General features: G+C 44.6%; 1 protein-coding gene across 1 annotated transcript in view; it reads right to left on the reverse strand.

Annotated features, from left to right (window-relative positions):
* LOC142075037 (AP-3 complex subunit beta-1-like) overlaps positions 1–23,482 on the reverse strand; it is a 265,469-nt gene that overhangs the window by 198,000 nt on the left and 43,987 nt on the right. Inside the window, 5 exon segments of the mRNA XM_075136034.1 lie at positions 4,290–4,423; positions 5,332–5,393; positions 6,327–6,445; positions 9,446–9,590; positions 11,786–11,947. Of these exon segments, the coding sequence (XP_074992135.1) occupies positions 4,290–4,423; positions 5,332–5,393; positions 6,327–6,445; positions 9,446–9,590; positions 11,786–11,947 (622 nt within the window).

Below are 23,482 nucleotides of genomic sequence, written 5' to 3' on the forward strand. Positions count from 1 at the left end.
GTCTACGAGAGCCTTATACTCCTGTGGGTCTGACGTGCCAGGCCGTCGAATCCACACAGTCCAGTAAACCCGGTTGTCCCTTTCCTCCACCTGGCCGGAGGCAGGGCCCCTCTAGTTCTGGTCATAGTATCCACTTCTCACTTCTTGCAAACGTGAGTTAAGAATTCCTTCATTACAGTCCAAAGCAAGATCAGCCCTTCTACTCTGTCTGGGGAACTGTTCACTGGAAATTGGACCATCATGAGACAGGTTTTTCCTGAAAACCGGAGCAGCATTTTTCCTGAGAGAACCCCCTTGTGTGATTGTTTTTCCTTGCAACTCACGTACACGTGCCTCTAGGGTCAAGGTAGGTTTTCCATCCCACTGCCTCATGTCCTCTCCGTGGTCACGCAGGTAAAACCACAGGGTGCCCTGTGGTGTGTACCTTCTATATCCTCTCTCTTGAGCACAAGAACGCTGACTCTTAATGGCTGAGATACTGGTCCATACAGGTGGAGAATAGGACCTATCGTCTTCGAGTTGCTGGACCTCCCGGGACAGTTTCTCCACAGCTGAAAGAAGGGAGGAGGAGATAGTTTCTTCGTATTCCTGGAGATTGCTAACCATGTCATCTACCGTTGGTGCTTCTTCCTCTTTCCAGCACAGTACTGCCAACGAACCTGCATACGAAGCTGGTGCGCTCCGTACTAATTTCCGCCACATGGGTTGCGTGCACTGGACTTCATCTGGATCTTTGGGTGTTTGGTCATCATCCAGGTCACTATAAACCACCTCCAGCACACCTAGTTCTCTCAGGTACTGGATACCTCTCTCCATAGTGGTCCATTTGCCTAGGCGATATATAACATCTTCCTTGAAGGGATACCTTTCCTTCACGCCTGACAGGAGTCGCCTCCAGAGGCTGAGGGCCTGTGTCCCTTTTCCAATTGCTTTGTCAATGCCTCCTTCCCTAGCAAGGGATCCCAGCTGTTTGGCCTCCTTCCCCTCTAATTCCAGGCTACTGGCCCCATTATCCCAGCATCGGAGCAGCCAGGTAACAATATGCTCGCCTGGACGACGGCTGAAATCTTTCCGCATATCTCGCAGCTCACTCAGGGATAGGGATCGGGTGGTTTCCGTCTCGTTTATGAGTTCTTCCTCTTCCTCCTCCCCTCCTCGTCATGGCCCTGCTCTTTCATCATCCCTTTCTAAACGACCTGACCTCCGCTTCCAAGATTTCCTCTTCTGTACAGGGGCAACGGATACCAGCAAGGGTTGGTCCTCTGGTTCAGCTGTAGTGCCTGTTGCTGGGGTTTGGGTAGCTGCAGTGCTTGTCATGGGGGTTGGAGTAACTGTAGTGCCTGTTGCAGGAGTTTGAGTGGCTGCAGTGCCTGTCGCAGGGGTTGGAGAAGCTACGGTGACTGTTGCCGGGGTTTGAGTAGCCACAGGGGTTGTCGTGGGGGTTGACGTAGCCGCAGTACCTGTCGTGGGGTTTTGAGTAGCCACCGTATCTGTTGCCGGGGTTGATCTCCCGCTGCCCACCACCCCCAGGACCTGCCACTCCGCCCGCCCCGATGAGGCACCGCCATTTGCCCTCCCTCTTTTCTTGTTCCTGAGGGTTGATCTCTGGACAGTATTCCTGATTAGTTGTTTAACCCTAGACAAGGCCTGAACCACATTCAGGAGACATAGCAATATGAACATGCTTGTTTGAACATCCCAAGGATATTCAAAATTCTCAGGGAATATTGTGGACATCTTTGTGAAGAGGATAGAAGAAAAAGGAGTTTCTGACAATATGGAAGGGAAGATGAACAAGTGGGAGAAAGTGTCCCATCCTGTCTCCCCCTTAAATTCATTCTCCGAGGAGAAAATGTGCAATTACTAATAATTTCTAAGAGGTGGTTCCCGAGGTACAGAAATGACGGCAGTGGTGAGTACAGATACCAGATTAGACTTACGACCAATGATCTTATCACCTCATAAAACAGTAGCAAAATGATAATCTTGGCCCAGTTCCGAATAATGATAAACAGCACAAAAGGGAACACATACTGCAAGCAAGGTATTACATGACCCAACATTGAGAGCCAGCCCCACAACTTTGACAGCCAATACATCAACATTGTGAGCAATCAATGTAATGAATGCTTATAACAATTTTGCTTTAACACACTTTAATCAGGTCTATCGTTATCTCAACCCTTCGAGCCCCACGTTGGGTGCCAAAAAGGACTGTCGTGGTTTAATCTGGCAGGCAGCCAAACCCCACGCAGCCGCTCGCTCACTTCCCCCGCCCCCCCAGTGGGACGGGGAGAGAATCGGAACGGTAAGAGTGAGAAAAACTCGTGGGTTGAGATAAAGACAGTTTAATAGAACAGAAAAAGGGAAAATAATAATGATAATGATATAATATACAAAATGAGTGATGCACAATGCAATTGCTCACCACCCACGCTGACCAATAACCAAGTAGTGATCCCTACTTCCTGGATCACGCCTACCATTCATATACTGAGCATGACGTCACATGGTATGGAATACCCCATTAGCCAGCTGGGCTGGCTGTCCTGATTATGTTCCCTCCCATCTTGTGTACCTAGCTCAGTCAGTAGGCACAGGAGCTGTCCTTGGACTAGGAGGGCACTTAGCAACAACTGAAAACATCAGTGTGTTATCAACATTCTCCTCATACTAAATCCAAAACGCAGCACTAGGAAGAAATTTAACCCTATCCCAGCCGAAACCAGGACATATTCCCAGTTGACACCTGGGAAGTTAAAATCACCCATAAGGTGATTGGTGTCGTCGTCCTGTCTGGGTGGTCAATAGTAGACTCCTACAACAACATCCGCTTTATTTGGTTTTCCCTTCATCCTTGCCCAGAGGCTCTCAACCGCGTCGTCGCTAGCTGCAAGCGCCATACAGTCCAACCCCTCCCTTACATACAGCGCCACTCCCCCACCTCACCTGCCCTACCTATGCCTCCTGAAGAGCCTATAACTGTCCATCACGGCACCCCAGTCACAGGACTCATGCCACCAGTTTTCGCTTATGCCAATGATGTCATAGCTCTGGGACTGGGCCAAAACTTCTAGCTCCTCTTGTTTATTCCTCATGCTGCGCGCATTAATATAAAGACATTTCAAATGTGCTGCAGTGTACTCAGCACATCATGGAGCAGACTGAAGGACCTCGCTAGCACACCGTCCCTCAAACATTGGCATGCCACCCCCAGGCTTATCTCTAGCGAGCCTGGTTTTATCCCTTTCCCCTTCAAATCTAGTTTAAAGCTCTTTTGATGAGCCCTGCTAATTCCTGCACAAAGATCCTTTTCCCCCTTTGAGACAGGTGTACCCCATCTACCACTAGCAGGCCTGGTCTTGTGTAAACTGACCCATGATCAGCAAACCCAAAATTCTGCTGATGACACCAGGCTCGGAGCCAGGTATTGATCTGCTGGCTCTTCCTGTTTCTTCCCTCATCATTCCCTGCAACTGGAAGGATAGAGGAGAACACTACTTGTGCTCCTGATCCCTTAACCAGTCATCCCAAGGCCCTGAAGTCTCTTTTGATTGCCCTTGACTACATCTGTTTTAACTCTGTATTTCTGATTTTTAACCATATTCATGTAGACTGTACATTATATAATAATCTTCCGGTTCTCTTATTGACTTCCTTCTGTGTAATATTCATTGTTAACTAGTAAGAATATACAATATTATCAGGTATTGATTTACAGTGCTGCTATATCCTATTTTATCTTCTCCTTGTTGTGTTCCTTAGTGACTTGCAACTCCATTTCACTATATAAAAATAACAGAAGGCTGCATTACAAAATCAAGCCAAATTTGGGGCTGTTTATCCTACAACTATTTAATACGTTTTTTTTTCAGTTAGGCATTGATGCACTAAAAAAAAGCCACTTCAAGCTTTCACCACCCTCTACAGGCTTACTGTTTTGATGGAACTAAACATATAACAGTAAAATTTCTACTGTCATCTATGATAATCACAACAGCACACTTTAATAACTATGGCATTTTGAGAAAAAACAGGAAAACACAGAATTGCAGGCCACAAGAAATTAATCTCACTAACAAAAGAGAAAATAAGTACCCAGTGATTATGAGAGCCTTTTGAAGCACTTCAAATAAGAAGCACCAGAATCACTATTTTTATCCAGTCATGTCAGTTAAATTCTTATAAGAGTCAAGCTCCCATTTATGTGATCTGCTCTGTGTGGTTCCCATTAAGCAAAGGTTTCAAGCCATCAGCCACTAAGAAAACAAAGAGAACATTTAGCTTACCATCCCTGTTGGACAACAAACATACAAGCCCATTAAAGCACGTGTCAGTCACTTCGGTGATGTTAGTTGCACATCTGCCTGTAGCCTGAATTGTAGCTGCAGCAAACTGTTTATCTTGGCTTTTCACATATGTCAAAGGAAACAGGGTTTTCATTAGTCAATACATAAGTCTTGTCAACCAAAGACTTACCATATTATCCTCATAAGACAAACATACTGTATAATAAATTAAATCTAGAAAGCTACATTGCACATTAGAAGTTATACTTTTTTTCACCTCATTGTCACTTTTAGAAGACATTTTCTTGCTGGCTTTGGTCACCCATGGCCATGCAAACCTCTGATTTCAAGAAAGCTTGGGGAAGGGGGCAATTACCCAAAACCAGCAATTAGTTTACGTGCAAGGTTGGAGGAGTTGATGAGCTCTCTTCAGAGAGGTTTCAGTTCATTTAACCAGGAGCATCTGTCAAACTATGAAAAACCTACCTGCATGAGAACCAGTAACTTTCAGAGAAATCCAGCCAGAGAACTGAAGCAATGAAAATAGATCTCATGCAAAGAGGAAAGAAAGAAGGACACACGCTGTTTCACAATATAGACAGAACATCTTGCTGATACATATACAGATATTGGAGATGATAGTACTATTTTATCAAATGACTTACAGAAATAAGGATTGGCAATAAATGCTAATGAACAAATATTGCTAAAATTAAGACATCATCTAGTGACTTAAAGTGTCAGTCAAGTTGGTAGAATTTGTTTTAAAGAATTTAGAATTTTTGAGTTTTTCTCATCACTTTTTTTTTTGGTAGCTGGAAAGAGAGTGAGAAACAAAACATTGAAATTTCTTTTCACATATAAAAAGCTCCATTATCCATTATGATATGGGACAGTTTAATTTCCATTCCGAGAACACTTTATCCTGGAAAAGACTTTAACTTGAAAAATTTAATACTAAGAATCTAGATGAAACATCCCATAATGGCAACTGGCCAACAGAAAACGTTTCATATAAAAGGAATACACTTTTGCGCAAACCTGAAATTCTCGAAGCAAAGTTGATATGTTGGCTTCATTTGCTAAATTTGTCAAGATTTCAAGCTACAAGAAAAAACCCAGATAATTTATCAAAAGTTAAAACAAAATGTTATCAATAGTACCATATATATACTATACTTTTATTGTATATAAATAAAAGATAATACTACTAAAAATACCACTTAGAATTCAATAGAGCATACCAGATTTCAGTATAAACTGATAGCAGAATCGCACTCAGGAGGAATATTCTCCTTGCAAGTACATGCAAGGTTTTCAAAGCAGGACTCTAGGGTTCGATGATGCATTTTCTATGAGCTCTAATTTACAGTGTTGCACTGCATATCAAATGGACTTGAAATACTTCCGGCAGCATGGTTTCCAATGTGATACAACAGGCCTTAGCGTATAAGAACCATGTGACATTGTAAGAAGAAATAATGGAAAGCGCAACTGCAGCTGGGGAGAAATAAAGCATCCATTATATTCAGATGAACTGCAATAAAAGACCTTTAACTCAGGAAAGAAACAGCTGCATCTATGAGACTGCTCAGATCTTAATCAACATCAGACCCTGAAAGGCCTCTTCCTTGTTCCTGGTGAACAAGAGGATGATATACAACACTTGGCATATACCGTTAAGATGCTATTATTCTAGGTTGTTTTAACTTTGAAGAAGAAAAAGAATTTCAGTACAATTTGAATGGGGTAAACTGAAGAAAAAGACAACTCTGTCTTTAAAGGGAAGTCATGCCTCACAAATCTGTTGGTATTTTTTGAGTTGGATGCACACAGACAAGGACACTTAATTGTTACAGTCCACCTGTATTTCAGAAGCAATTTGATAAGACCTCTCACCAAAGGCTCTTAAAGAAATGTATCTGGCATAGCATACAAAGCAAGTGAATACATGAAAGATAGGAACAGGCAAGGGAAAAAAAAAGAAAAAAAAAGAGACTCTCTTACAATACAGGAAGGCTATCAATGGAATCCCACAAACATCTTTGTTGATCTTTTGCTTTTCAACATATTCATATATGAACTGTGAGTGATGAGAAGACAGGTGACAAAGTTTTCAGCTGATACTATGGTTTTCAGAGAAATGAAGACAAACACTAAGAAAAGCCGCATAAAAACTTCAAATATTAGGTGATTGGTTGATAAAATGGCAAAACAAATTCAACTGATAAATGTAAAGTAATGTTCATAAAGGGGGAAAAACCTTAACTTTTCAGAAAATGATAGGTTCTGAGCTGATTACTACTAATTATAACTGAGAATTTGTGGTTAAAATAGATAACTCCATGAAAATATAAGCTCGATGCTAAGCAGTAATCAAAAAAGCAAACCTGATGTTGAGAAAGAAACAGAGAACAAAACAGAAATCAAAACAGTGCAGCAGATTCATTCCAGGGTGCTCCTACCTCTCTTAAATACTGCCGTAGGTCTTGTCCTCCTATCTTAAAGCAGATAGGATGGAACAGGGTAGGGTGGGGGGTGGGGGGGGTGGGACATGACATGACAAGAAAAGGACAAGATTTTCTTATGTATGTAACAGTGTAGGTTGTCCTAAATTTTTCATCCACCAAGAAAGAACTGAGACAATGAAAGGAAAGAGCACAATTTCTACTTCTCCATCTCTTCACTACTATATTATCAATTAATAAGGGAATTTAAATATATCAACTTTCAATTATTTCAGGAGTTCATTAGTCAGTGGCTTTTCCTGGATAACAATAGGTCTTACTAGTATTCCCAACAGATTTCATAATCATTACATGTGGGGAAGATCCTTTTGCCTTCTACTGCCTCAAATTTACTTAGATTTCATATTGGACTAATACAAATACGATAGGTTGGGCATAGCTATCTTGGACTGCATCACTGCACACGTAATGAGGGTGCAACATGTATGTGAAATGAAAATAAGGAGAAAAAAATGTTTCTTTAAGAAACCTGTGCCTTCCACTCCTAAACACAAGTATCTATGACAATCTAAAACAAAACAAGAGAAAAGGCACATAATAGCAGAAAATGTTTTAGCTATTGTTTTGTCAAGGATTTCACATCTGTTAAAGACTAAGAATACAGAAAACAAGAAGGTAGCCTAAACCATGCATTGACATGTGACCTTGAGAAAAGCCTAAAGCACTTCTCATGTCAAATGCTGACTTCAAAAGGGAATTTGGGACTCTGACACTGTCCCATATTTGACTCCCATTTTGTTCAGTGAAACAGATTTGAACTGTTTTTAAGCTAACAGTATCAAAGACAGTGTGATTTCATTTCTCTTCATTTGAGAAGATTTTTCCTCCTATGAAAACAGTCAAACTCTAAAGGTTTGAATGGCTGGTTTGATCAAAAGAAATAGTAATGCTCTGTATCACTGAAAAGTACCAAAAGGTGTAGTGGAAAACACAGTCCATCTGCCATCTACAACATGATAACAAGAGAACTTTCAGATAGCCTGTGTATTGGGTTTGCATGGCAAGGTTTTAGTAGTGGGGTGGGGTACAGGGGTGGCTTCTATGAGAAGCTGCTAGAAGCTTCCCCTATGTCTGATAGAGCCAATGACAGCCAGCTCCAAGACGGACCCGCTGCTGGCCAAGGCTGAGCCAATCAGCCACGGTGGTAGCGTCTCTGTGATAACATATTTAAGAAGGGGAAAAAACTGCTGCGCAACAGCAGCCAGAAGAGAGAGGAGCTTATTGAGCTTATTTCAAAGCATCTCTAATAGCAAAAGTGTTTCATGCAGACTGGTAATAGAGAATAGACAAGCCGTTCAACATATGAAAATCAGAAGACTAGTGCCATTTTAGGCACTAGTTGAGGTACAGGAAAGATGTGACTTTTTGTTTGAAGAAATTTGAGTATAAATGAGGAATAAACAACATGCAAAAATAAGCCTTTCAACCTGTGAGTATGAGTTTAGTTCCATACATTACTTGTAAATATGCCAAACTGCTTTAGCTATTTTACTTATCTTTGTATAAAGAGAATGGGAAGCATACTGTACGATAAAACCAAACAAAAAATAACAGTGATTCATTTTTATCTGAAATAAAAGCATGAATACTCTACCAAGCCCAATTTTACTTCCCTAGTCTAACTTTTAAATGAAAGAGACATTAGCCATGGGTGAGCTGCAAAAGTTTATGGAGAAAGAGCTCTATAGTGACTGGGCTTACAAAGATTAAAGCCCATCTAAACCAAGTAATCTTGTCAGACAGAACTAAAATGATTTTCTTTTAAAAGCTTTTTGTCTGTTTGATGTGACCAACTTTAAAAAATAAATCATTTTCACAGGTAAGTTCTAGCCAAGAATACTATGTTTAGTTAGAAAGTTATTCTGAAAACATCTTAATATTGTGACTCCTATCGCACCTTCAAGGCTTTTCATACAGATACATGGGAGTTAAAATCTAAAAACTGAGGGGGGAGGCAAAAAACACTTCTATGCTGCAAATATTGGCATAATATGCCAAAACTATCAAACACAAAGAAAAAAAAGAGTATTATCAATCTTATGAAACATGTGGCCAGTGAGACTCTTCATAGTAAAGTAGACAAGGTCACATTGAAGATGGTCAAGTAAAAATTAGTTGTACTGAATGAAATATAAACTAGTTCTTTAAAAACAGTCCAAGGATTAAGGAAACACAGGGGCATTCAGCAGCATCAAGTGGTAATTTAACAAATACGTTTCTTAGTTTCTCTGTCAACAAGTCATCAATATAACAGTGCAGGAAAAGTAAATACACATCTGAAGACTTCTTTAGTACCTAGCAAGACAGTAAGGAACTCCAATTAATTAAATAAATTTCCAATAACTTCCAATAATTAAAATCTCAGGAAACTAAGCTAACTAGTTAGTACCACCTCTATTTCTATGCTAACTAGGCAGCCATGATTCTTCTCAGAATGAAAGTCATAATTAAGAATGAAACACGATACTGAATAATCACTGGATATGATACTGAAAATGACGGAATTACTTTTAATAATTCTTATTTGTTGAGTAGAAATTAATATCACAGGAGAATTTTAAAATGAAACTCTAACAGTGCAATAGTTATATATTTATAAGTACGGCTAAACAAGTATGTATCAAAAACTTTCAAAAAAAGTAGAGATAGAAATGTAAAGTCCGGACTTGACCTATCTATTACTATGAAGTAAACGCACCAATGATTTAGAAACAACACCAGCTTCGGAGTTTGGTGCCAAATGCCAGTAAAGCTGTGTAACTGCCATTACCGCCTAAAAGAAGAACATTCAGAACAGCATGTTAACTTCAAATAGTCATACATATCTATCACATTTGCTTCAGACCCGCAGAAATACCAACTCACTCTTTTTCAGAAAGCAAAGTACATACCCACGTTCTTCAAAATCAACAAAGCAGATTGGGGGAAAAACATCAGAAGAAAAATATTTTTATTTCTAAAATCAAAGCTAATAAGTGCCTCTCATTCCTTACAGTATTTATTGTATACTATAATATATAGGACAGAGGAAGAAGGACAAAGAGAGAAAAATGTAAGTAATTGAAACTGTAAACATACTGATATCATCCTTAATAAGCCAGTATTGCTAACATTAGCTGTACAAATTAATGAGGAAATACTGCTTTTTAAAACTTCTGCAAAGCAGTAGGTGGTTTTTTTTTTTTTTTTATTAAATACAGGTTCAATATTACCTATTATTTAGCTTCCACTAAAAAACTTGCATTCCATTATTCTATTATGAAATTTATAAAATGACAGCTGCCTTTACCGGCAACTTCTAGTCTCAAATCCAACAGAAAGTAAAAACTACAGGGTTGTATATTAACATCCCAGGTAGCAAAAAGCAGAAGACTGAGATATAAGCAATTTAAAACCCATACTTTTTTTTTCTTTTCTTTTTAACTTTTCTTATAAGTAAAAGACAAATGATGAACTTTATGCTAATGAATAAGTCATGTCACAACCTTCCCTACAATACTGTCATGGTCAACTTTATGTTCAAAACGAAAAAAATCATAGAAAGGAGACTCCAAGTAAAGTCATCATTATGACACTTGACATCTTAAATCTTAATACCAGTGAAAAAAAATTATTATTAAACAATAAAAAGTGATAAAAAACATCTGAAAAGAGGAAATAACTGGAAGATTTTTAGCAATATACTACAGGGATCTTTTATTACTGACAAAAATCTAAGGTCAAAGAGAAAACAATTTAATTGCTGGTAAATTCTGTGAATGGTACAAAAACTGGCATAATAGCAATTCAAAGAAGCATGATTTCACTTGACAAACTGCACTTAAACATCTCAGTTAACTTTAATTACAGAAAGTTAAAGATCATAAATGTGAGAATCAATACCGTATTTAACAGATATGAAGAAAGTGATTTATGGAATGCGGAAGATAAACAACTGAACCTGTTCTCAATGCAGTGCGATGGCAATCATAGCTAACAGTTGTTTTTTGCACGACATGTGAAAATATCTCATAGATGTTGAACAGTGATTTTAGCAAAAGGCTGCGCTATAACAGAATTGTTATTGTAAAACTGCATTCAATTTGTTTCCAAAGTTTGCTGGCAGATTAGAAGTGGTTTTGAAAACAGTTAGACATTAGTCAGAGTCTAGAAACATATTTCAGGTGAGAAACAAAAACCTGATCTGTTTAGCTTATCAAGAACAGGTTGGGAGGTGACTTAATTGTGGTGCAGTAATTGTTTTTGCAATGATATGAATATTCACTGTCACTGGAAATCTTTTCTGAAGACATCTAGTCTTGATTAACAGGACAAACTGAGGTTAGAAATAAAGTTCCGTGACCTGAGTAATGTCACAATGATTCACCATCAGCATGGCTTCTTCTGGTTCTAAAAATTTACCTGCATCTTAAAATCTCCTGGAAATACTGCAGAGCATACTATACTCATGATGCCTTATCTATACTGGAATCCTGCCAAGGCACCAACACTAAGAATCTGGCTTGGATTGACAAAGAATTTAGGCATATAATTGTCTACTTTTAAAACGTGAGACTCAAAGGAAAGCACAACTTAACAAATCAATAACAACTGTGATTTTCTTTCTTTGTGAGTCTGCATGACCAAAACAGTTTGTGCCATCCTAGCTGCTGAGAACTTAAGCATTAAAAGCTAGCTATGGTATAGTCATCACATGCTATAGATGTTAGATTCAAATGTTCTCATATTTTCTCTAATTTTTTGTTTGTCCTTAAAATTTGGACCATGTATCACATTCAGTTCAGTTGTTTACTTAGGAGCTAATTTAATTTCAAAAAAGAAAGAACCACTGTACTTCTGTAACAGTTACTAGAGAGTATTATCACCACTTTTAAAGAGGTATAGATTTTACTTTTCAATCTTTCAAATTTTCTAGAAGCATAGATATTTAGTAGTTCAACATTTTAATCAAAAAGGAATTTTTCATACAGCAGCATTTCGGCTTTGAAGCAAGGGCTTTGTATTTCGTAACAGCAGCTTGTGATCTGCGTGCGTGGTATAGGTGTTTTTCACTTTCTGATCCTTTTCTTTCTGTTCTTCATCAGATTCATTGAGGTTATTTTCACTATATTCTTCCACAACCTCATCATCCTACCAAAAGACAAAGTGACAAAAAACATACACAGAATACTTGAATCAAATGGTTTTATTAATTTAAGTAACATATAGCACCGCAATTTCACGCAAGATTTATATACTTTTTTTTTAAAATAGCCATCATCAGTTTGTTCTTCTACCTCATTTTGCTCAAAGCAATAAATCACAGAATCATAGAATGGTTTCGGTTGGAAGGGACCTTCAGAAGTCATCTAGTCCAACCCCCGTGCCGTGGGCAGGGACATCTTCAACTAGATCAGGTTGCTCAGAGCCCCATCCAACCTGACCTTGAATGTTTCCAGGGACGGGGCATCTACCACCTCTCTGGGCAACCTGTTCCAGTGTTTCACCACCCTCGTTGTGAAAAATTTCTTCCTTATATCTAGTCTGAATCTACCCTCTTTTAGTTTAAAACCATTGCCCCTTGTCCTATCGCTACAGGCCCTACTAAAAAGTCTGTCCCCATCTTTCTTATAAGCCCCCTTTAAGTACTGAAAGGCCGCAATCAGGTCTCCGCAGAGCCTTCTCTTCTCCAGGCCTGTCCTCATAAGAGAGGCGTTCCATCCCCCTGATCATTTTGGTGGCCCTCCTCTGGACCCTATCCAACAGGTTGTCGTGGTTTAACCTGGCAGGCAGCCAAATACCACGCAGCCGCTCACTCACTCCCCCCACCCCCAGCGGGACAGGGAGAGAATCGGAAGGGTAAGAGTGAGAAAAACTCGTGGGTTGAGATAAAGACAGTTTAATAGAACAGGGAAAAAAAGGGAAAATAATAATGATAAAGATAAAATATACAAAATGAGTGATGCACAATGCAATTGCTCACCACCCGCGCTGACCAATAACCAAGTAGCGATCCCTACTTCCTGGATCACGCCTACCCTTCATGTACTGAGCATGACGTCACATTGTATGGAATACCCCATTAGCCAGCTGGGCTGGCTGTCCTGATTATGTTCCCTCCCATCTTGTGTACCTAGCTCAGTCAGTAGGCACGGGAGCCGTCCTTGGACTAGGAGAGCACTTAGCAACAACTGAAAACATCAGTGTGTTATCAACATTCTCCTCATACTAAATCCAAAACACAGCACTAGGAAGAAATTTAACCCTATCCCAGCCGAAACCAGGACAGTATCCACCCCTTATTCCATACCATTTACGTCGTGCTTAGGTCTCACATCTTTTTTTGATACATTTCAATTAACCACCACTATCTTTCTTTATATATACACACATATATATATATGCACGCACAGATATCATTCCCTCGGTCTATGGACTATCCCTCTAAAATGTCCATTGAGTTCATTTAGTCCATGACTTTGGGCTCCATCTGTCATAACAGTCTTTCAGGACCAAAGAGATGGTGTGCGGTGTTGGGCCGTTGCATCCTGAAGCCAGTTCTCATTTCGGTACTGCTGCGCTCGTCCAGTTCTATCATCGTTGCACTTCGCTCGGTTTCATTGGAGTTAGTTCATTCTTCAGTAATCTGGGTGATTCTTACTGCTATACCACTGCTATATCATAGAAATAATGATATACAATATCATGTAACAGTTGACATCATAAAATTCAGTTCATTGGCTATTTTCACCCAAAATCAAATCCCCTTGAGGTACACACCGGACCTCCCCATCCTTTCGCATCACCCACCAAGTGCACCCAGGCCCTTGAGGAAAAGCAATCCCACGAACAGGTTATCCCTTGCCAGAGGCAGGAGTAACCTAGACTGTCTTCCCCAGCATATTTCTTATGTGCACGACAGGGACTTTATCTCCATCTACAGTACGTAAGAGTCTTGATTGGGCAGGGCCAGCTCGATTGGCAGATCCCCTGGTATTGACTAACCAGGTGGCCTTTGCTAAATGTGTGTCCCAATGCTTGAATGTCCCACCACCCATTGCTCTCAGTGTAGTCTTTAGCAGTCCATTGTATCGTTCGATTTTCCCGGAGGCTGGTGCATGGTAGGGGATGTGATAGACCCACTCAATGCCATGCTCTTTGGCCCAGGTGTCTATGAGGGTGTTTCGGAAGTGAGTCCCTTTGTCTGACTCAATTCTTTCTGGGGTGCCATGTCGCCATAGGACTTGCTTTTCAAGGCCCAGGATGGTGTTCCGGACAGTGGCATGGGGCACGGGATATATTTCCAGCCATCCGGTGGTTGCTTCCACCATGGTGAGCACATAGCGCTTGCCTTGTCGGGTTTGTGGGAGTGTGATATAATCAATCTGCCAGGCCTCCCCATATTTATATTTCAACCATCGTCCTCCATACCAAAGAGGCTTTACTCGCTTGGCTTGTTTGATTGAAGCGCACGTTTCACATTCGTGGATAACCTGTGCAATAGCGTCCATGGTTAAGTCCACCCCTCGATCACGAGCCCATCTATATGTTGCATCTCTTCCTTGATGGCCTGACGCGTCATGGGCCCACCGAGCTGTAAATAATTCACCCTTATGTTGCCAGTCCAGATCCACCTGAGCCACTTAAATCTTAGCAGCCTGGTCCACCTGCTGGTTGTTTTGGTGTTCTTCAGTGGCCCGACTCTTGGGTACGTGAGCATCTACATGACGTACTTTTACAACCAGGTTCTCTACCCGGGCAGCAATATCTTGCCCCAATGCGGCAGCCCAGATGGGTTTACCACTGCGCTGCCAGTTGTTCTGCTTCCACTGCTGCAGCCACCCCCACAGGGCATTTGCCACCATCCAGGAGTCAGTATAGAGATAAAGTACTGGCCATTTTTCTCATTCAGCAATGTCCAAGGCCAGCTGGATGGCTTTCACCTCTGCAAACTGGCTCGATTCACCTTCTCCTTCAGCAGTTTCTGCCACTTGGCGTATAGGACTCCATACAGCAGCTTTCAACCTCCGATGTTTTCCCACAAGGCGACAGGACCCATCAGTGAACAGGGCATATTGCTTCCGTTTTCTGGTAGTTTATTATACAGTGGGGCCTCTTCAGCACGTGTCACCTCCTCCTCTGGGGATATTCCAAAATCTTTGCCTTCTGGCCAGTTCATGATCACCTCCAAGATTCCTGGGCGACTGGGGTTTCCTATTCGGGCCCGTTGTGTGATCAGTGCGACCCACTTACTCCACGTAGCATCGGTTGCATGATGTGTAGAGGGGACCCTCCCTTTGAACATCCAGCCCAGCACCGGCAGTCGGGGTGCCAGGAGGAGCTGTGCTTCAGTACCTACCACTTCCGAAGCAGCTCAAACCCCTTCATATGCTGCCAATATCTCCTTCTCAGTTGGAGTGTAGCGGGCCTCGGATCCTCTGTATCCCCGACTCCAGAACCCTAAGGGTTGACCTCGAGTCTCCCCTGTTGCTTTCTGCCAGAGGCTCCAGGTAGGGCCATTCTCCACGGCTGCGGTGTAGAGCACATTCCTTACATCTTGTCCTGCCCTGACTGGCCCAAGGGATACTGCATGAACTATCTCCTGTTTAATTTGTTCAAAGGCTTGTCGTTGCTCAGGGCCCCATTTGAAGTCGTTCTTCTTCCTGGTCACTTGATAGAGGGGGCTTACGATCTGACTGTAATTTGGAATATGCCTTACTTTGTTTTATGGCAAAACCAGATTTCAGAAGGATTTGAATTATTTTCTTCCCTTTCTCAAAAACTTCTTCTGCTGTGTTGCCCCATACGATGATGTCATCAATGTATTGCAGGTTTTCTGGAGCCTCATCGTGTTCCAATGCGGTGTGGATCAGTCCATGGCAAATGGTAGGGCTGTGTTTCCACCCCTGGGGCAGTCGGTTCCAGGTGTACTGGACGCCCCTCCAAGTGAAAGCAAACTGTGGCCTGCACTCTGCCGCCAAAGGGATGGAGAAGAAGGCATTAGCAATGTCAGTTGTGGCGTACCACTTGGCTGCCTTTGACTCCAGTTCGTATTGGAGTTCCAGCATGTCCGGCACAGCAGCACTCAGTGGCGGTGTGACTTCGTGCAGGCCACGATAGTCTACTGTTAGTCTCCACTCTCCATTAGACTTTCGCACTGGCCATATGGGACTGTTAAAGGGTGAGCGAGTCTTGCTGATCACTCCTTGGCTCTCCAATCGACGAATCAGCTCATGGATGGGGATCAGAGAGTCTCGGTTGGTGCGGTATTGCCGCCGGTGCACTGTTGTGGTAGCGATTGGTACTTGTTGTTCTTCAACCCTCAGCAACCCCACAACAGAAGGGTCCTCCGAGAGACTGGGCAAGGTGGACAGCTGTTTAATTTCCTCCAACTCCAGGGCAGCTATACCAAAAGCCCACCGGTACCCTTTTGGGTCCTTGAAATACCCTCTCCTGAGGTAGTCTATGCCAAGGATGCACGGAGCCTCTGGGCCAGTCACAATGGGGTGCTTCTGCCACTCATTCCTGGTTAGGCTCACTTCGGCCTCCAATACAGTTAACTCTTGGGATCCCACTGTCACTCCAGAAATACAAATGGGTTCTGCCCCTTCATAGCTTGATGGCATCAGGGTACACTGTGCACTGGTGTCTACGAGAGCCTTATACTCCTGTGGGTCTGATGTGCCAGGCCATCGAATCCACACAGTCCAGTAAACCCGGTTGTCCCTTTCCTCCACCTGGCCGGAGGCAGGGCCCCTCTAGTTCTGGTCATAGTATCCGCTTCTCACTTCTTGCAAACGTGAGTCAAGAATTTCTTCATTGCAATTACAATCCAAAGTAAGATCAGCCCTTCTACTCTGTCTGGGGAACTGTTCACTGGAAACTGGACCGTCGTGAGACAGGGTTTTCCTGACAACTGGAGCAGCATTTTTCCTGGGAGAACCCCCTTGTGTGATTGTTTTTCCTTGCAACTCACGTACACGTGCCTCTAGGGTCAAGGTAGGTTTTCCATCCCACTGCCTCATGTCCTCTCCGTGGTCACGCAGGTAAAACCACAGGGTGCCCCGTGGTGTGTACCTTCTATATCCTCTCTCTTGAGGAGAAAAACGCTGACTCCTAATGGCTGAGATACTGGTCCGTACAGGTGGAGAATAGGACATATCCTCTTTGAGTTGCTGGACCTCCCGGGACAGTTTCTCCACAGCCGAGACAAGGGAGGAGGAGATAGTTTCTTCAAAATCCCGAAGTCTGCTAACCACCTCATCCACCGTTGGTGCTTCTTCCTCTTTCCAGCACAGTACTGCCAACGAACTGGCATACGATGCTGGTGCGCTCCTTACCAACTTCCGCCACATGGGTCGGGTGCACTGGACGTCATCTGGATCTTTGGGTGTTCCGGTGTCGTCCAGGTCACTATAAACCACCTCCAGCACACCTAGTTCTCTCAGGTACTGGATACCTCTCTCCATAGTGGTCCATTTGCCTAGGCGATATATAACATCTTCCTTGAAGGGATACCTTTCCTTCACGCCTGACAGCAGTCGCCTCCAGAGGCTGAGGACCTGTGTCCCTTTTCCAATTGCTTTGTCAATGCCCCCTTCCCTAGCAAGGGATCCCAGCTGTTTGGCCTCCTTCCCCTCTAATTCCAGGCTACTGGCCCCATTATCCCAGCATCGGAGCAGCCAGGTAACAATATGCTCGCCTGGACGACGGCTGAAATCTTTCCGCATATCTCGCAACTCATTCAGGGATAAGGATCGCGTGGTTTCCGTCTCGTTTATGAGATCTTCCTCTTCCTCCTCCCCTCCTCGTGATGTCCCTGCTTTTCCATCATCCTTTTCTACACGACCTGACTTCCGCTTCAAAGATTTCTTCTTCTGTACAGGGGCGATGGATACCAGCGACGGTTGGTCCTCTGGTTCAGCTGTAGTACCCGTCGCGAGGGTTTGGGTAGCTGCAGTGCCTGTCGCGGGGGTTGGAGTACTTGTAGTGACTGTTGCCGGGGTTTGAGTGGCTGCAGTGCTTGTCGCACTGGTTGGAGTAACTGCAGTGACTGTTGGCGGAGTTTGAGTAGCTGCAGTGCCTGTTGCGGGGGTTGGAGTAACTGTAGTGACTGTTGCCGGGGTCTGAGTAGCCATAGTGGTTGTCGTGCGGGTTGAAGTAGCCACGGTGCCTGTCGCAGGGGTTTGAGTAGTCACTGTATCTGTTGCTGGGGTCAATCTCTGGACAGTATTCCTGAATAGTTGTTTAACTCTAAACAAGGCCTGAACCACATTCAGGAGACATAGCAATATGATCATGCTTGTTTGAACATCCCAAGGATATTCAAAATTCTCAGGGAATATTGTGGACGTCTTCATGAAGAGGATAGAAGAAAAAGGAGTTTCTGAAGATATGGAGGGGAAGGTGAACAAGTGGGAGAAAGTGTCCCATCCTGTCTCCCCCCTAAATTCATCCTCTGAGGTGAAGACATAAGAAGTGTAATTATTAATAGTTTCCAAAAGATAGCTCCCAAAGAACAGGAATGATGGCAGTGCCGAGTACAGGCTCGTGACCAATAATTTTATCATCACATAAAGCCAGGTCACAGAGTATAGCAAAGCAATGACCTTAATCCATTTCCCAGAGATGACCAACCCCACATACAAACTGATAATCAGCAGTATAGACAGCCAGTAAGGTGCTACATACCAAAACTGCAAGAACAGATCCAAAAACTCTGAGAGCAAATAAATTAACATTGTGAACATCGAGTACTAAACTGATATAATGAATGCTTATAACAAAATTTTTTTAACCCGTTCGGGTCAAATGTGTCGTTATCTCAACCCTTCGTGCCCCACGTTGGGCGCCAAAAAAGGACTGTCGTGGTTTAACCTGGCAGGCAGCCAAATACCACGCAGCCGCTCACTCACTCCCCCCACCCCCAGCGGGACGGGGAGAGAATCGGAAGGGGAGGAGTGAGAAAAACTCGTGGGTTGAGATAAAGACAGTTTAATAGAACAGAAAAGGGAGAATAATAATAATAAATAATGATAGAATATACAAAATGAGTGATGCACAATGCAATTGCTCACCACCCACGCTGACCAATAACCAAGTAGCGATCGGTACTTCCTGGATCACGCCTACCGTTCATATACTGAGCATGACGTCACATGGTATGGAATACCCCATTAGCCAGCTGGGCTGGCTGTCCTGATTATGTTCCCTCCCATCTTGTGTACCTAGCTCAGTCAGTAGGCATGGGAGCTGTCCTTGGACTAGGAGGGCACTTAGCAACAACTGAAAACATCTCTGTGTTATCAACATTCTCCTCATACTAAATCCAAAACACAGCACTAGGAAGAAATTTAACCCTATCCCAGCCGAAACCAGGACAAGGTCCATGTCTTTCTTGTGCTGAGGTCCCCAGAGCTGGACGCAGTACTCCAGGTGGGGTCTCACCAGAGCAGAGTAGAGGGGCAGAATCACCTCCCTCCACCTGCTGGCCACGCTTCTTTGGATGCAGCCCAGGATATGGTTGGCCTTCTGGGCTGCGAGCGCACATTGCTGGCTCCTGTCCAGCTTTTCATTCACCAGTACCCCCAAGTCCTTCTCGGCAGGGCTGCTCTCAATCCCTTCATCCCCCAGCCTGTATTGATACTGGGGGTTGCCCCGACCCAGGTGCAGGACCTTGCACTTAGCCTTGTTGAACCTCATGAGGTTCACATGGGCCCACTTCTTGAGCTTGTCCAGGTCCCTCTGGATGGCATCCCGTCCCTCAGGCGTGTCAACCGCACCACTCAGCTTGGTGTCGTCTGCAAACTTGCTGAGGGTGCACTCGATGCCACTATGTCATTGATGAAGATATTAAACAGTTCTGACTTGCGGAAACTGGATTCCACAATATATGAGATTGTAAAGTAGGTATGTTTATTCAGCGCTGGGCGGCACGGGGGGGGTAGTCCCACCAAAATTGTGCGCACCCCAACGCGGCACTCACCATAAATATATTTAGTAAAATATTACATATTCATAGAGTTTTGTAATACGCTTATACATATGCATGACCTGTCCCCGCTTTGTATTAAAATGAGTTCCAAGAAGTCATTTCCATAGACCCCTCCCATCTGCGCTTGCGCATTGCCTCCTAGTGGTGGTCGTCGGGGGTCGTGGGGATGAAGGCTGATAGTTCCTCTTCGTCACCGCTAGTAACCTTTTGTTCTTGCGCAGGCTCAGTTGTCTTCTTACTTTTGTCCATACCGCAGGGTCAGTTTTAGCTGGCTTCTTGAGACAAGTTTTTAGTCTTTATCAGGAACTGTCCTTGTGAGGCGCCTAAGTTAATTTACACCATAGCTAAGTCGGCCTTATCAGGCTGAGCTGACCTTGTGAGGAACAAAGTATCAAGCCCCTACCTACTGATTCAATCTTCTACCTACTATTAATCATTCAACTACTAAAATTCCTTAATCCCTTCTCTCAGTACTGGTCCCAGTACGGACCCCTGAGGGACACCACTTGTCACTGATCTCCATCTGGACATTGAGCTGTTGACCACTACCCTCTGGATGTGACCATCCAAACAATTCCTCACCCACCAGACAGTCTACCCATCAAATCCATCTCTCTCCAATTTAGAGAGAAGGATGTTGTGGGGGACTGTGTCAAAGGCCTTACAGAAGTCCAGATAGACGACATCGGTAGCCCTTCCCTTGTCCACTAATGTAGTCACTCCATCATAGAAGGCCACTAGGTTGGTCAGGCAAGACTTGCCCTTGGTGAAGCCATGCTGGCTGTCTCGAATCACCTCCCTGTCCTCCATGTGTCGTAGCATAGCTTCCAGGAGGATCTGTTCCATGATCTTCCCAGGCACAGAGGTGAGGCTGACAGGTCAGTAGTTCCCAGGGTCCTCCTTTCTACCCTTTTTAAAAATGGGTGCAATGTTTCCCCTTTTGCAGTCGCCATGGACTTCACCTGACTGCCATGACTTTTCAAATACGATGGATAGTGGCTTAGCAACTTCATCCGCCAGTTCCTTCAGGACCCACAGATGGATCTCATCAGGTCCCATGGACTTGTGCACCTTCAGGTTCCTTAGATGGTCTCGAACCTGATCTTCTCCTACAGTGGGCGGCTCTTCATTCTCCCAGTCCCCGCCTTTGCCTTCTGCGGCTTGGGCGGTGAGGCTCGAGCACTCGCCGGTGAAGACCAAGGCAAAAAAGTCATTGAGTACCTCCACCTTCTCCATATCCCGGGTAACCAGATCTCCCGTTTCATTCCGGATAGGGCCCATGTTTTCCCTAGTCTTCCTTTTATCCCCGACGTACCTATAGAAGCTTTTCTTGTTGCCCTTGACATCCCTGGCCAGATTTAATTCTATCAGGGCTTTAGCTTTCCTAACCTGATCCCTGGCTGGTTGGACAATTTCTCTGTATTCCTCCCAGGCTACCTGTCCTTGCTTCCACCCTCTGCAGGCTTCCTTTTTGTGTTTGAGTGTGTCCAGGAACTCCTTGTTCATCCATGCAGGCCTCCTGGCTTTTTTGCCCGATTTCCTCTTTGTTGGGATGCATCGCTCCTGAGCTTGGAGGAGGTGATCCTTGAATATTAACCAGCTTTCTTGGGCCCCTCTTCCCTCCAGGTCTTTGTCCCATGGCACTCTACCAAGCAGATCCCTGAAGAGGCCAAAGTCCGCTCTCCTGAAGTCCAGGGTAGTGAGCTTGCTGTGCGCCCTCCTCGCTGCCCTAAGGATCTTGAACTCCACCATTTCATGGTCACTGCAGCCAAGGCTGCCCTTGGGCTTCACATTCCCCACCAGCCCCTCCTTGTTGGTGAGAACAAGGTCCAGCATAGCACCTCTCCTCATTGGCTCCTCTACCACTTGGAGAAGGAAGTTATCATCGATGCATTCCAGGAACCTCTTGGACTGCTTATGCCCTGCCGTGTTGTCCCTCCAACAGATATCGGGGTGGTTGAAGTCCCCCATGAGGACCAGGGCTTGTGAACGTGAGGCTGCTCCTATCTGTCTATAGAGGGCCTCATCTGCTCGGTCTTCCTGTTCGGGTGGCCTGTAGCAGACCCCCACCATAATGTCACCTGTCCCTGCCCTCCCTTTAATCCTGACCCATAAGCTCTCTGTCGGCTCCTCATCCATCCCCAGGCAGAGCTCCATGCACTCCAGCTGGTCATTGACATAGAGGGCGACACCCCCTCCTTGTTTCCCCTGCCTGTCCTTCCTAAAGAGCCTGTATCCCTCCATTCCAACACTCCAGCCATAGGACCCATCCCACCACGTCTCTGTGATGCCAATAAGATTGTAGCCCTGCAGGCGTGCGCACGTCTAACTCCTCTTGTTTATTCCCCATGCTACGTGCGTTTGCATAGAGGCATTTAAGTTGGGCCCCCGATGAAGCTGTCTTACTGGCTGGGGTTCCTTTGTGCTGCTCTTCAGGTGCTCTCCTGCTGACCTGTGATCCTTCTCCAGCCTCTGGGCATCTATTGCTGGCACTGGCATCAAACTGGTAGGAGTGGGATGGATTAAGGTTCCCCTCCCCTGGCACCTTTAGTTTAAAGCCCTCTTCACCAGCTTGGCAAGCCTATGCCCGAAGATGCTCTTCCCCTTCTCTGACAGATGGACCCCATCAGCCCCTAGTAGACCAGGTTTCTCAAAGCGAGTCCCATGGTCTAGGTAGCCGAATCCCTGGCTGTGGCACCAGTCCTGTAACCATTTGTTGATTCACCAGATTCGACTGGTCCTTTCAAACCCCTTCCCTTGGACTGGCAGGATTGATGAAAAAACTACTTGTGCTCCGGAGTCCCTTACCGTCGCTCCCAGGGCTCTGTAATCCTCCTTGATTCTCCTCAGACTGCTCCTGGCTGTATCACTGGTGTCCATGTGAAACAGCAGCAGCGGATAATAGTCAGTGGATTGTACGAGGCTTGGTAGCCTCTTGGTGACATCCCTGATACGAGCCCCCGGTAAGCAGCACACCTCTCTAGAGAGTGCGTCTGGTCGGCAAATGGGTGCCTCCGTACCTCTCAGAAGAGAGTTGCCTACTACTATCACCCGTCGCCTTTTCTTAGTTGCGCTGGTTGTTATACGGGGGGCAGATCGGGCTGCCTTACTCAGCTCCAGTGCCTCTCCTGGTGTGACAGGACTTTCATCTTCAGCCTGCAGAGTGGTGAAGCGGTTCTGCAAGGGCACCTCAGGCTTCAGGGGAAGTCTCTTCCTCCTGCTAGTCCTTGCCGTTGCAACCGTCCATTCTCCTGCATTATTGGCCTCCCTCCCTTCTGCATGTGCCGGTGGGGGAGTTTTCGGCTGTTTGGCCATGGGCTCCGGGTCTGCTGCAGACTGCACTTGGAACCAGCTATCTAACTCCTTCTCCGCCTCCCTGATGTTACACAGCCTTCTCACCACCTCCTGCAGCTCAGCCACCTGCTGCAGGAGGTCTTCCACCTGGGCACACCTTTTGCAGGCAGGTCTGCCACCTGTCCCTGCCCCAGGGGAGAGGTCTAGGCACTGCCTGCAGTCTGAGCTCTGCACTGCAGCCTCTCCCTTCAGCAGCTCCGTCTGGGTGGAGGCATCGGCCACCGCTGGGGTAGACGGTGCAGACCCCAAAGCCGGAGCCGCAGCCTTTGCTCTCAGACGAGTGCCCACCATTCTGCGTTGAGGGTCAGGTAGGATGAGTGCCCTTGACCTGTGCAGGT

This window comes from Calonectris borealis, chromosome W (genome assembly GCF_964195595.1).
Source record: "Calonectris borealis chromosome W, bCalBor7.hap1.2, whole genome shotgun sequence".
In the NCBI taxonomy this organism is placed as follows: domain Eukaryota; kingdom Metazoa; phylum Chordata; class Aves; order Procellariiformes; family Procellariidae; genus Calonectris; species Calonectris borealis.